Source organism: Muntiacus reevesi, chromosome 1, assembly GCF_963930625.1.
Source record: "Muntiacus reevesi chromosome 1, mMunRee1.1, whole genome shotgun sequence".
NCBI classification, from domain to species: Eukaryota; Metazoa; Chordata; class Mammalia; order Artiodactyla; family Cervidae; genus Muntiacus; species Muntiacus reevesi.
The window spans coordinates 154837498-154851265 of record NC_089249.1 but is presented as its reverse complement, the minus strand read 5'-3'; the positions used below and the strand labels follow the sequence as shown (position 1 = coordinate 154851265).

General features: G+C 41.5%; 1 protein-coding gene across 3 annotated transcripts in view; it reads left to right on the top strand.

Moving 5' to 3' along the window:
* ELAVL4 (ELAV like RNA binding protein 4) overlaps positions 1–13768 on the top strand; it is an 88442-nt gene that overhangs the window by 36322 nt on the left and 38352 nt on the right. Inside the window, exon 2 of one of the 3 annotated variants that reach the window (XM_065929121.1) lies at positions 2172–2412. In XM_065929121.1, the coding sequence (XP_065785193.1) occupies positions 2172–2412 (241 nt within the window). Of the gene's footprint in view, positions 1–2171; positions 2413–13768 lie in introns of those variants that run through there. The other 2 variants (XM_065929140.1, XM_065929130.1) reach the window with 2 other exon arrangements.

The window sequence follows — 13768 nt, the reverse complement described above, 5'->3', positions numbered from 1 at the left end:
ATACAATGCAATTTTCTCCAGTAGTGGAGAAGAACGGCCTACCTCTACATTTCAAGACATGAAAGATACTCAGACATAATGTGTGAAAAGACATAAAAGATTTTGTGTGACTCCATGTATATAAAACTCAAAAGAAGATAAGTCTGAATTAGAAATCAGAGTAGTGGTTACCTTGGTGGGTGGTATGAATGGTGAGGATGGGGACACAAGAAAGTCTTCTGGAATGCTGGTCATTTTCTGTATCATGATCTGAAAGGTGGTTACTTGAGTGTGAGTTGTGTTCATTTTGTAAACATTCCTTGAGTTGTACACTTTACTATATGTATATTATATAAACAGGCTTATCTCCCCAAATTTCTCAGAGCAGCCAAATAACAGTAATAATAATGGAAGCTACTAGTAATCAGATATCTGCTAAGCTTGGTTTTCCTTGTCTATAAAACACAGAATGTCAGAATATGCCTCACTCTCTTCTTGTGGGGAGTCCGTGAGAGAAGTCACATCAGGTGATTTGCAGAGCCACCAGGGAAGCCCAAGAATACTGGAGTGGGTAGCCTATCCCTTCTCCAGGGCATCCTCCCAACCCAGGAATCAAATCAGGGTCTCCTGCATGGCAGGTGGACTCCTTACCAGCTGAGCTACCAGGGGAAGCCCTAGAATGACTTTAGTGGATATCAGTGATTGTGGTTGTGTTCCCACCACACCATTCAGGCACTTTACATATATTCTGTCACCAGATCCTTCGTACCACCTTGCAAGGCAGGCAGCACTGTTCTCCTTTTTCAAGTGAGAAACACTAAGGTTCTCAGAGTTCAAGTCCCTTACCTGAAGTTGCACAACTAGGGAATGACAGAGCATGATCCCATTTCCAAGGAACTGATGTTCAATTTCACAGAAGATGGAAATAACACCATAAAGGATGAGTAAGGGGTGGAGCTCAGATAGAATGGAAAAGTGGGACTGATGGACTGCATTTGGGGCCAGGAAAACTGGGTACAGGCCTAGACTCTGCCCCACTTTCCTGTGATGACAAAGAAATCTCTGGATGTCTCTGGGATTCATCTCCAACAGGAGAGTTTTGAACTGAATTGTATTTCCTGAAGTGCCTTCTTTCTGGCTCTGTAGTTTTCTGATTCTCAGTGCTTGTCATACCATACAAGGCATCTTCATGAACCAGCTCCACGAGCTTAAACCCACTTTTCATGTAAAACCTAATTCTAACAACATCTTTTGGGATTTTCCCCGAGTACCCCTATCCTTTAAGCAGGTTTGATTGCTTCTCCATTACGTGGCCACTGTCCTATTGCAGCCCTTTGCCTTCTATGTCCTCTGTGGACTGTAAGCTCCTTGTGGATCGAGACTGAGGCTTGTCTCTTTACTCCCATGCACGCTGCCTCAAACAGTTAACACATTCATGGAAATATTTCTTTTATTAACTATTTAAATACAGAGAAGTCTTTTTTGAGTAATGTGTGAGAGGACCATCTGGGGCTGCACTAGACTTGAAGTGGAGACCTAGAGAGAACTTTCCTTCCTGTTTTTAATTTTGTTTGAGATCCAGGAGAAACAGTAACAGAATAGCTGGGGAGAAACATCATTAGATAACTTTGTAGCTCCCCAGCGTGCTTTTATGAAATCTAAAGTTTGATCTTTATTAAGCATCAGTGAAAATCTAAACCCTTCCCATATGGAACAGCCCCACTCAATTTAATGTCATTTTACTTTATGAGATAGTTAATAAACAGGTACTGTATTTGATCTTGTGAGCGTAGCCCTCTATGTTTAGCTTTTTCAGCTTTAATGGAACTATAATTTTAATCATGATTATTACTTTACATTTTAATTATAATTTGGTGTGGCTTAAGTATACATTTCTGAGAGTGATTGTGTAATGAAAACAGGAATTAGCTTTTCATTAACAAAATAATGGGAGAGTTCCCACTGCATTCTAGTCTGTGTTCAAAATCTATGGGCTGGCCTAAAAATAGCAAGGGGAGTTTAACATTTTGGTTAAAAACATGTTTCTAAATTGGCTGTGTTCACAACCCCATCTCTTTTGCTCCATCCTGCTTTATCTTGTTCCCTTTCTTTACAAAAAATAAAATCAAATCTTGAAAGAGACTTTGTGTCTTTGAGATATCAAAAGGCTTAATATTTTTATTTTTATTTAGATAATTAGCACCATGGAGCCTCAGGTGTCAAATGGCCCGACATCCAATACAAGCAATGGACCCTCCAGCAACAATAGAAACTGTCCTTCTCCCATGCAGACAGGGGCAGCCACAGATGACAGCAAAACCAACCTCATAGTCAACTATTTACCCCAGAATATGACCCAGGAGGAATTCAGGAGTCTCTTTGGGAGCATTGGTGAAATAGAATCCTGCAAGCTCGTGAGAGACAAAATTACAGGTACGCTCTTCTTCAATGTTCTAGGTTGGGGATTCACAGCTACCTTGTTCCCTTAGGTGTGCAGATCTTGGCAGGAGTGCGTGTGTGCGGTGGTGTCTCTGAGTGTCTGCAGCTTGTGTCCTGCGTTCAGGGATGGCATGGGTACAGTCATAAATGCACACGTGTGTGAATGCTACATGAAGCTGCATTGCAGATTGGTAGGACCAGGAAGCAGAGAAAGATTTTGGAGCTTCCTCAGCTTTACTTTATGTGAAATGAGCCTTTGCTTGTATCCTCTTTTATCCTTAATCAGCCACCCCTACGCTTTGTTCTTTAGTTCTCAGTTCTGCCCTCTGCCCTCTGCCCTCTGCCCCCAACCCCGTCCTCGTTTTTGTCTGTTTATTCCCTAACTCTCAAACGTTTGGTTTGTGTGTGTCCAGTGTTCATCCGTGTGTCTGAGACAGTGTTTTAGAGGGGGCTGCTGTCATCACTGTCCCTGGGAGTAATAGGCCTTAAGGAGAGCAGGTTATTCTGGAATAAATCTCCTCTGTCATGGGAGGGAGATGCTACATGAAGGAATTTTATTTTACTTGTTTGTTGTGAAGCTACTCTTTGAGAATTCAGAGACTTTTTACTGGATAGTAAAACAATACCCTATCCTTCAATACTTGAAAGCTTTAGGTTGTGATTTTTTTCTAGCTGACAGTCATTCATTGAGGACCTAGTGTCTGCCAGATACTGACGCTATAATCCTTTGGGGCTGGAGTTGGGGGTCATTTCCCTGTAATCTTTCTGGAAGTGAGAATGTTTTCTTAGAAAAATATTGAACTACATCGTGATGGCAGTGAAGCTGCTATGCTTTGATGCTCCCCTCCTAAAATCATTCACACTCAGCTTTGAGTATTTATCATTTTTGAACGTTGACTTTTATTTCCCTCTCTCTGAACAATTTAATTGAAGAGCAGCTGGCCTATATAGGAAAAAGGAAACTTTAAAATACAGAAATATGTTATGTTGATTTTTAAATCAGAGAATACAGTGTATTTGTGTGCATGTAGCTATATTCTCCAAATCATCTGATACACTTGTCAATTTGTCCTCTATATATATTATTTTGCAAAATCATAAAACTCAAATAATTGCCAACATGTAAAAATCACATAACTCACCAAACATAATTTCCTCTTCTGTAAAGTTGGAAAATAATACTTATCTCAAAGGACTTTTTGTGAGGATTAAATGGGAGACTGGATATATACTGCCTAGCATAATGCCTCTTGCCTAGTAGTCTCTCAGTAATGGGGGAGGGTGTTATTACTATAAATACAGTTAGTGTGTTTCAAGAAGAGGGACTAGATCAGAGAAATTTTATCAGGGTCTCCAAATAGGGCTACGGCTTTGGTGTTCTTATCCCAGAGCCCTGGATCATCCATCCTTTGACAGAACTGCCTATGCTGTCAGAAAGCCAATGTTTAGATTCCTGAATAATCTTTATATAATAGGATGATAATTCAAACCAAATTAAAACCAGTTAACCATATGATTCTTCCTCCTACTCCTGTATGGAATATGTATTTTTGGTATAGCCTTACCTTCTAAATAGGGACTCTGCCAGCTATCTTAGTGAATATTATTAAGCACCTTTTCAAAAGAGTTCCTTTAGAAGTGTAGTGAGATTTTTCAGAAGTACTGATTCATGGTGTTGTTCTTTGTTTTCTAAAGACACATGTTTAAACAAGCAGATTCCTTTACTGAAAGAATGCTAATTTGGTAGTTCACTGAGTGGATTTGAATAGGAGTGACAGCTTCGAAGACAGCCTTTAATTTGGTATACAAAACCAAAATTGTCAACTTTGGTTTGTTTAGCACCCTCTCCAGCACAAGCAGAGACATACAGTAGCATCTGAGCTTAAAGAAGAAACTTATGGGTTGAAGGCAGAAATACAATTCAGGCATAAATTTATAATTATGCATTTTTTTAATTCAGAGGGAAAAGAATTTTATTTGCAGAGAACTTATGGGAATGAGGCAGGGAAATATAGAGAGACCAAAGATATTTGCCCTCATTTGGTAGCAGTGTTTAATAAAAGTAGAACTTGTGGTTGTAAAGAGTGCTTATTAAATTCTTCATTTACACTACCTAATTAATTCTAGCATTTTAAATTAACAGTGAAACTGGTCCCTGCTGTACCATTCCATAGATGCAGCATATTTCCTCCATCCACCCGTTGTTCAGGTTTAATTGGCTACGCTAAAAGTCAGAGAAGGAGAGAGAGATAGACTGTGGGGAGATGGGGAAGGAGTGGGGATCTCTCTAATGGAAGACCCTCTGAGGCCTATATTTGGGGTTAAGTGATAACACAGGCTGGGAGGCTGAGGTTTCACACCTGCCAAGTTAAAAGGCTGCTGCTGGTGGTTCAGAAGTCAGGGTAAATGACATCATAGGTATTTTTGTTGCCCTGATTTTTAACATCCCAGTCCCCCCTTTTCCTGCAACACCTCCTACAGATCTCAATGCATCTCAATCCTGTGAAGTTTACAGGGAGTTCTAAATACCCAGTGGGAGGATTAGGGGGTGGGAAGTGGCAAAAAGATAAGAATTCAAGATTAAGATTTTCCAGCCTAACCACTCCCTAAGAGAATGTAATCGATCTCCTTAGAAGGTTCTGGCTTCTGAAAGTGCAGGAGAGTTGGGAGGGAGGGAGGAAAGATGGAGGGAAGGAGGGAAAGAGAAACTGTTAATGGTGTTGCCAGTAGGCTGGCTTCGCTCGTTGCTGTGGGTTGTCAATGAATTCTCCATTTGAATTTGGGCATGGACTTAAGTGTCATGCGGCCGAGAACATACTTGCTATCATTTATCAAGTACTTGCTCTAGGCCAGGTACTTACTGGACACTGAATATACCTTATTTTATTTAACGTTGAGAACAGCCTCCATTTCCTTAGATGAATACGCAGAAGCTTAGTGAGGGTACGTAACTTACTGAGGCAGCACCGTTTATTAGCAGCTGGTAGAGCTGGGATTCACCCCCCCGTTTCCAAAATCGTGATCTTACATGGAAGCATGTGAGAACGCCCCTGCCTTTGTTACCTGAAGATACCTGCTAAGCCTTCCCCATAACCCAGTGAAACATCGTGTTCCTCTGAGCAGCGGTTGCTCCACTCTGCAAAGTCTACCTAATGCACCATGGCTTAAAACAAGACCCCTGTGTATAACCAGAGGCAAAGATAACAATATTTATCATCCTCTGGGGATATAATTCAGCCTTCAGTGGAAAGCCAAATTTACTGAAAATGCCAGGTTTAAAATTCCCTTACAGTGCTTTTTTGGACATATCTGTTACTTATCTTCTCAGATTTATTAGATTTTCTTTTCTCCAATTGGGAAAGGACACTTATCAGGATAATCTAGGTACTGGGGAGAGAAAATGTGTGTTGCAAGTTGCTTTTGTGTGCATCTGTGAACACAAGAAGGCTCTGGAAGCTATGTTCTTTATTCTTCTCCATCCACCTGCACCTCTGCTCCTGGAGAGAAAGGAAGATGGCACGTGTCCTGCAAGGATTCGTGCCACCGAGGAACTCGGGCAAAGAACATCAAACCCCTGGTAGAAATTCTGTTATTCCCGTGGACTGCAGATAATTGAATTAAGTTCTTCTTTGTTGTTGTTGCCTTTTTGTTTTTCAGGTTTTGAGATTGCATTTCTGAATCCAGGTTCCTAGATGATTAGTATTTTAGGGGAGGAAACATATGGCTGAACCAGGATAGTTAGGTGGCTCATGGTATGTCTTAAAGCCAGCACAGCTGGAATGCTAAATTGCATCTTTATAATTGTCTCTCTTGTTATCACCCCTCTCAAAAAGGAACAGAGAAAGGAGGGGGAAAGTAACAAAGAAAATTCCCCAGAAATAAATCCGTGTACAACAGCAAGAAGTTTTGATCTGCCTATCTAGACTGTGTGATTATTTGCATCATGGTGATAAAAAAAGAATTATATTTTTACTTGATATCACTCTTCATGTGCCCATGCAGTATGGTTTTTAAGAGTAGTTTTCTATCCATTTCAGGCAAACGAGAACCCTGAAGTGGGGGTTTTGAGGATGGGCTGGTCCAAAATGAACATTATCCATTATAAAACTGAATATATGGAGTGACCAGTATATGAAATAGATTATGTGGTCTGTGGGTGGTTGAGAAAAGATGAAGTCTCCATTAGCTTGAGCTACTAAGGTGGCATTTGAAGGATGGGGTTAGGATTTAGGTAGACAGAAGAAAAGCAAAAGGGATGGAGCAAAAATTCCAGCCTAAGAACAAAAGTCTTTTTTTATTCTTCTGCGCTTCAGACAAAGGAAGTAAAGCAGGGTCATGCCTCTCAGAAGCAGGCCTCTGGAACTGAAGCAGCACTGCCAAGGGAAGTTAAGCAATGAAAACATTAAGTCAGGGGCTCCCTCACAGTGCAGTGGTTAAGATTCAGCGCTTCCAACGCAAGGGGTGTCGATTCAATTCCTGGCCAGGAAACTAAGATCCCACAGGCTGTGCAGAGGGGCCAAAACACAGAACATTGTCAGTTAGAGTTGCACCTGATGGACAAAGACAACATTTTCTAAACCCCACCTCTAATCCATCTTTTCATTCTTCGTTTATAATACATGACTTTGGCTTAATTAATATTATCATTTGGTGGAAAGAGTAGAATAAGGCAAAAAAAGATGCTGCACTACTGGAGGCATCAGGGTGAATTCTTTGCCACAGCCTTTGTGTGTAGAATCACAGCTCTAATTAAAGGAACCAATTCAGTGTTGATTCAGTGACACTGGGTAACTTCTGTTCTTTCTTGGATTTGTGAAAGTGCTAATAATCCTATACTTCCCTCTCAGGAGGTAGGATTGGACTGCAGCAGTGGGGGCTTGGGAGTTAGGGGTTGGGGGAAGCTGTGTCTGTTGCAGCATCAAGGCCACGAGGTATTACATAGTGTAGAGTCTCTTGGGTTCAAGGGGGAGAGGCGAGTGAGGGCTGTGGGTTACCTTATGTTACCTCATATACTTACAAGGAACTGGACTAATAGGGTCACTATGGGAATTTAATTGTTTTGCTTCTAAGATAACATTATAAACAATAAAAAGGCTCTGAAAAAAAAAAAAAAAAACCCTAAAGTACAAAAATGCTTTGAATTTACTCCTGAAATGTCAATTCAGCCCTGGGGTAAGTTTACTGGTGTAATTTCTGACAGCATCCAGCAAAGACAAACAAAAATAATAGCAGCAGCTTTTGTATGTTTTTGTGTGCCCTCTGCGTATTCTGGATACTATATTACAAGCTTTAAATACAGTCGCTCATTTAAGTAGTAAATTGGGACTTCTTGGAGATGCATAATCATAGCCAGTGTTTATTGAGTGCTTACTATGTGCTCGTCACTAGGCTGAGATCAATAAATGAAGTTTCATGGTATCCCCAAGACAGTCATTTTACAGTCCAAGAAACTTGGACTCAGGAGCAATTGAGTCATTTATCCAAGGTGACTTAGCTTCCAAGGAGGGGAGCTGGGACTTGACCTGTTGGCTCTCTAATCGTGAGTTGTCCCATTATAGTTTATCTCTGGCAGTTTCCCTAAAAATACTAAATTGACATCTCCCCCTTACAAACCAATGCAACTTATATTACCTAAGGAATGAAAACTTTTAGTACAGGGAAGATATAATTAGAGTTCAAAATCTTTTGTCTCGGTAAATAGCATGGTATGCATTAAAAAAAAAAATACCAGTGACCAGTAAGGTCACTACTTACCTGAACAAGAACGAATAGACTTCAAGTGGTTCTTACCTTCAAATTCTCTCTTCATAAGATACCCCCCTCACTGTGTTCTCCTTTTCTTTATCTTGCAAGCACTGTGTTGAAATGGATGCTGCCTTAAGTTTAAGCATACTTAAAACCCAACCTCAATTATGCAGATCCAAGAAAATCCCAAGATATTGATTAGCTAAATGAACTTTTCTACATGCACATCAGAGGGATATGCGTTAGCGATGGGAAGGCTAGAGGAAATAGTAGCATTTATCAGCATATTTTACTGCTGATTTTGCAAATGTACTTGATACAATGCAATGTGCCTCCTGAATTCAGAGGAAAAGCAGACATATTTGCACCTATTATTTTATTTATCACCTCCCTGCAGTCATTTTATACATATTCCACAAAGAAGAGTAAAAGAAATTTGAGTTGTTGACTTGAGGAGAGGATTGATTATTATTGGGGGTTGAATGGAAAATTTTTAGTTAAGGAGAAGATTTGACAGACTAATGGGGTTACAAAACAGGAGAATAGGGGTCTGCTTTATTAAGGGGAACTTAAAGAACTCCAAAATGTTAAGTGCAAACCGTGAACCATATAATCATTGTTCCTCTTACACACCCATCAAGGGCAATCAGGGCCCTCCCATCCTTACTAATTAGAACAGGTTGGCAGTTGAGTGGAGCTGTGAGGCTTAGAGCTTGTGCAGGTACATTCTGTTTCTTTCAACACATTTTTTTCCCAGGGTGGCAATAGGCAGGATTATAGACCAGGTATGGTTTCCTTTTGCCCCCTGGCTATCTTTCCCTTCATCTTCCCTTCCAAATCGGATGGTTCTGTCCTGCTTCCAAACTCAGATAACCGTAGGAAAGTATTCTCACGTCCCAAGAGAGATGTCTCAAAGGATTTTTACCTAGGATGTGAATCAGGACTGAGTATTTTAAGGATTTTCTATTTCTGTACTTTAACTGGCTGTTTGGTTCCTAAGACCAATTCCCTATTCACTCAGCCACCCCTCCTTCCCCCAACACACACTCACACACACACACACACACACACACACACTCTCACTCACTCTCCACTTCCCTTCCATCCTCTACAGAATGACCTGGTTGTTTGGGACTAGGAACTAAGCAGGAAGGTAATGTCCAACTGAAATTTCCATACATTATCTAAAAATGTAATTCATCAGCTTCAGGGTAGGAGGAATGTGCTTTCTGAAATGTGTTAATGGGAAAATCATTTTTTCTTGTCTTCTGTGAGCTGTGGTAGTGGTGATTTTGTTCATTCTCCCCCACCCCATCCCCATTCCACATTTCCCTTACTGCTCTTAACTGATGAACTTTGTTACCTGTCTTTTATTCCTTGTCAGAACTAAAGATCTTTAAGTTGCCTTTTTGTTTTTCCTACAGCCCCAAAATTGAGCTTTGATGGGAGAAGATATTTCTAGTTTGGAGAGAAGATAAAATTCAGATGGAGACCGTATAGTTGTATAAGGCTTTTACATTTGTGAAAGATTTTCAATCAGCCAACTTTATTTATTTTGTGTTTGCTCCCTCAGACCAAATAAATGTTATATCTTTTCCTTCTCTTCTCTTAAATTCTGTATCAGTCTGTGAGGAAGCTAAAGAGAATAAGACGTAGTTTGTGCCCACATGTTGCTGCTAGCACGGCCAATGAGTAGAGAAGTCAGGACAAATTACAGGGCCCTACAGCAAGCAGTCTGCAGGTCTGGGAGGGGCTGGGAGCCCATGTGATGCATAACAGTGGTGCCACATTTGCTGTTTTGTGTGTGTTGGCAGGGGTGGGGAGGGGCGCGGGGGAACAGGGCTACTGGTTGGGCAGGGTGTGGGGGTGGCGCATTTGTTTTGTTTTTCATCAAAACCCAAACTTGCTTTTCCTGATCCTTGCTGTTAATTTCACTGGAAAGAGAGCACAGAAGGATTCATAACAGAACAATGAAGTTGGCGGTTTGATGAGGTACCTACTACGTGTCAGGCCTTCCCGGGTGGTGCTAGACCCCCTCAAGGAGCACATGGCAACCCACTCCAGTATCCTTGCCCAGAGAATCCCATGGACACAGGAGCCTGGAAGGTTACGGTCCCTGCTTAGTCGCTCAGGTGTGTCTGATTCTTTGCGACCCCATGGGCTGTGGCCCACCAGGCTCCTCTGTCCCTGGGGATGCTCCAGGCAAGAAAACTGGAGTGGGTTTCCGTGCCCTTCTCCAAAGGATCTTCCTGACCCAGAGATTGAACCCAGGTCTCCCACACTGCAGGCAGACTGTTTACCAGGGTAGCCCATGAATACTGGGAGTGGGTAACCTATCGCTTCTCCAGGTATCTTCCCAACCCAGGAATTGAACCAGGGTCTCCTGCATTTCAGGCGGATTCTTTATCAGCTGAGCTACCAGAGAAGCCCTAGGGTCGCAAAGAGTCAGACACAACTGAAGTGACTTAGCACACATGCACACTCTACTGCATGTCAGCTGTGGTCAGACATGTCATGTATGTTATCTCATTGAAGCTTTGTACCAGTTATGCATGGTCCATGGTATTATCTCCATTTTACAGATCAGAAAGCCAAGGCTAAGAATCAGTTAGCTGCGCAGCACTGTTTATAATAGCCAGGACATGACAACAACCTAGATGTCCATCAGCAGACGAATGGGTAAGAAAGCTGTGGTACATATACACAGTGGAATATTACTCAGCCATTAAAAAGAATATATTTGAATCAGTTCTAATGAGGTGGATGAAACTGGAGCCTATTATACAGAGTGAAATAAGCCAGAAAGAAAAACATCAATATAGTATACTAGTGCATATATATGGAATTTAGAAAGATAGTAACAATAACCCTATATGCGAGACAGCAAAAGAGACACAGATGTATAGAACAGTGTTTTGGACTCTGTGGGAGAGGGCAAGGGTGGGATGATTTGGCATTGAATGTATATTCATGAATAGCATTGAAACATGTATATTATCATATGTGAAACAGATCGCCAGTCCAGGTTTGATGCATGAGACAGGGTGCTCAGGGCTGGTGCACTGGGATGACCCAGAGGGATGGGATGGGAAGGGAGGTGGGAGGGGCGATTCAAGATGGGGAACATATGTACACCCGTGGCTGATTCATATCAATGTATGGCAAAACCACTACAATATAGTAAAGTAATTAGCCTCCAATGAAAATGAATAAATTTATTTAAAAAAGAATCAGTTAGCTGGAGAATACAAAGCCTATGGTGTTTCTGTTACCTAACTACTCTGATGTTGCTGAATGAAAATGAATAAAATATCAGCTAGGAGTGTTCAGAGGAGAAAAAGATCACTGTGGGCTGGGGTTCTCAAAGTAAGTGTCAAATAGGAGTGAGTCTTGAACTTGGTAGAGAGTAGATTATCCGAGACGAATACACACAGAGAAAACAGCTGAGCCAAGTTTCAGAGACATCTTCAAGAGATAGTGAATAGAACAGTCAGAACTACTCTGTGGGGTAAAGTTAGCACCCACTTTGTGTTGACGAAATAAGGTCAGAGAGGTTAAGTAATTTATCTAATGTCACAACTAATACGTTGTGAAACTGAGACTTGAACCCAAGTCTGTCAGACTCCAAAGTCTGTATTCTTTCTACTTTGCCAATAAATAACCTGACCTAACACAGGAGGTGGACAACTTGCAGACTTCTCATGGTGATTTGGGAATAATTGTTTTTCTCACTGAGGTCAGAGTCACGTTCTCTAGTGAGTCTCTTTCCAAAAGCTTCAGTTTTGCACTGAGTTATAAGTTTGGTTTTCTGCTTGGCCGTTGTTTTGTTGTTGGAAGTCAGTGAGACAGAGCCCAATCTACACTGAGTGGAATACAGCTAATTAGGGTAATTACTCTAATTCCTATGGCCGCCTCTCTTCACAAACATCTTAAATCAGATTAAATAATTTTATTGGTAGTATGACCGTGAAATGTATACTTAATAACCCCTGATATTTGCCTTTCATGTTTATTTGCAAAGGTTTTTATACTCAGTACCTCTTCTGACACTATTAAAGTACCCAATATTGGCAATGTCTATACTTACTTTACAGATAAGACCAGTGCACCCCAAAGAAGAAACTCTTGACTTTATATTTTCCTTTCTTCCTCTTCTTTCTTTTCTTTGCTTGTTTCCTGTCCTGCCTCCTCTTTCTGCCTTCTTATTTATTTATATGCCATTTGATCCAAGAAGGATTTGAATTGACTTATGGGATAGAAAGGAGCTAAAATTTAAATAGCCATAGGTTAAAAAAAACAAGGTAGAAGGAAAATAGGATTAGAATGGTAAAAGGAGACCAGAGAGAAAGTTCGTAAATTAATTGTGGCTGGGTGACTCATCTCAGAAGTAACAGACCACCTCCCCAAAACCCCCTAGTCTGAGTTTTCTTTACATAAAGGAAATGTGGATGATGACAACCTTGATCCCATTCTCAAGTGGTAACCAGGATCCCAGCCCTGCTCCCTTCCCACCACACTCACTAGAGCCTCTGATCATGAAGACTGTTGCCAACTATCCTATAGGTTGGGGTTTGAAGCCTGAAATCACATACATAGAGTTTTCCTTTTTTCAAATTAAATCCATATTAGACTGATAGACTTGTTTTTTATGGCTGGGGCAGGCAGCCAAGAGAGAAGCTGCCTGAGTGGAGTCCCTGTTTTCATTAATAAAAGGTATAGACAGTTGAAGCAGGCTTCCTTGCCTGCTGCCCTGAACTGAGATACAGGTGGCTTCTAAGTCTCGGCAGTCACTCTGTCCCCTTTACATCCCAGGGTTGGGCATGCAGAAACATCAGACCTCTGCACCCATCTCCCTGGTGAGGGCTCCTACACTGAGTTCTGGCAGGTTCCCCTTCATCCAGGACCCTGAGCTGGATAATAAACAGGAAAAACAAATGTCACCCTCACTCCCAGGTACTGACCCTGGAAACTGCAATTAGGCCTCAGCTGCCTTTTCTCTCCCCAGTGGCCCTCACCTGTCAGCAGAACCTTCCCAGGAAGACGGACCACCCTTTAACTACAAACGAAATGAGCACTGCCCAAGAGCTCTACAGTCCCCAGCACACACACACACACACACACACATTCACATACTTTCTGGTCAAAAACACCAGATGCCAGAAAAAAGAAAACCAGATGCAATGCATTGGACTAACCAAAGATGGGACAGATGTCAAACTCCTGTACCACAACCCCCTTCCCCCCACACACACACTTAATAGAAGTGAGCGTGCCCTTGCATAGGTCACTGTATTCACCTAGACCTCCATTCTCAATATACAATATAAAGATAAATCTTACTCTACCTTCTTTGAATGGTACTTGTGAGTTCAAACCAAATGCCACATGAAGACACTTGTAAACTAAAGCAACCTATAAATGGGAGGGGCCCCTTCTATCTCATAACTCCTTCCTGCTTCTCTCCAAGGGTCCTACCACTGGGCCAGCAGATGGATAAAGGGAGAGGAGTGGAAAGGAGTGTAAAAGTGGATTTCTGTTCTGGTTCAGTCCTCAGCATGTTATTCCAAAGAGCAAGTAGGGCACAGGGTGTGAGAAGGCCAAAGAA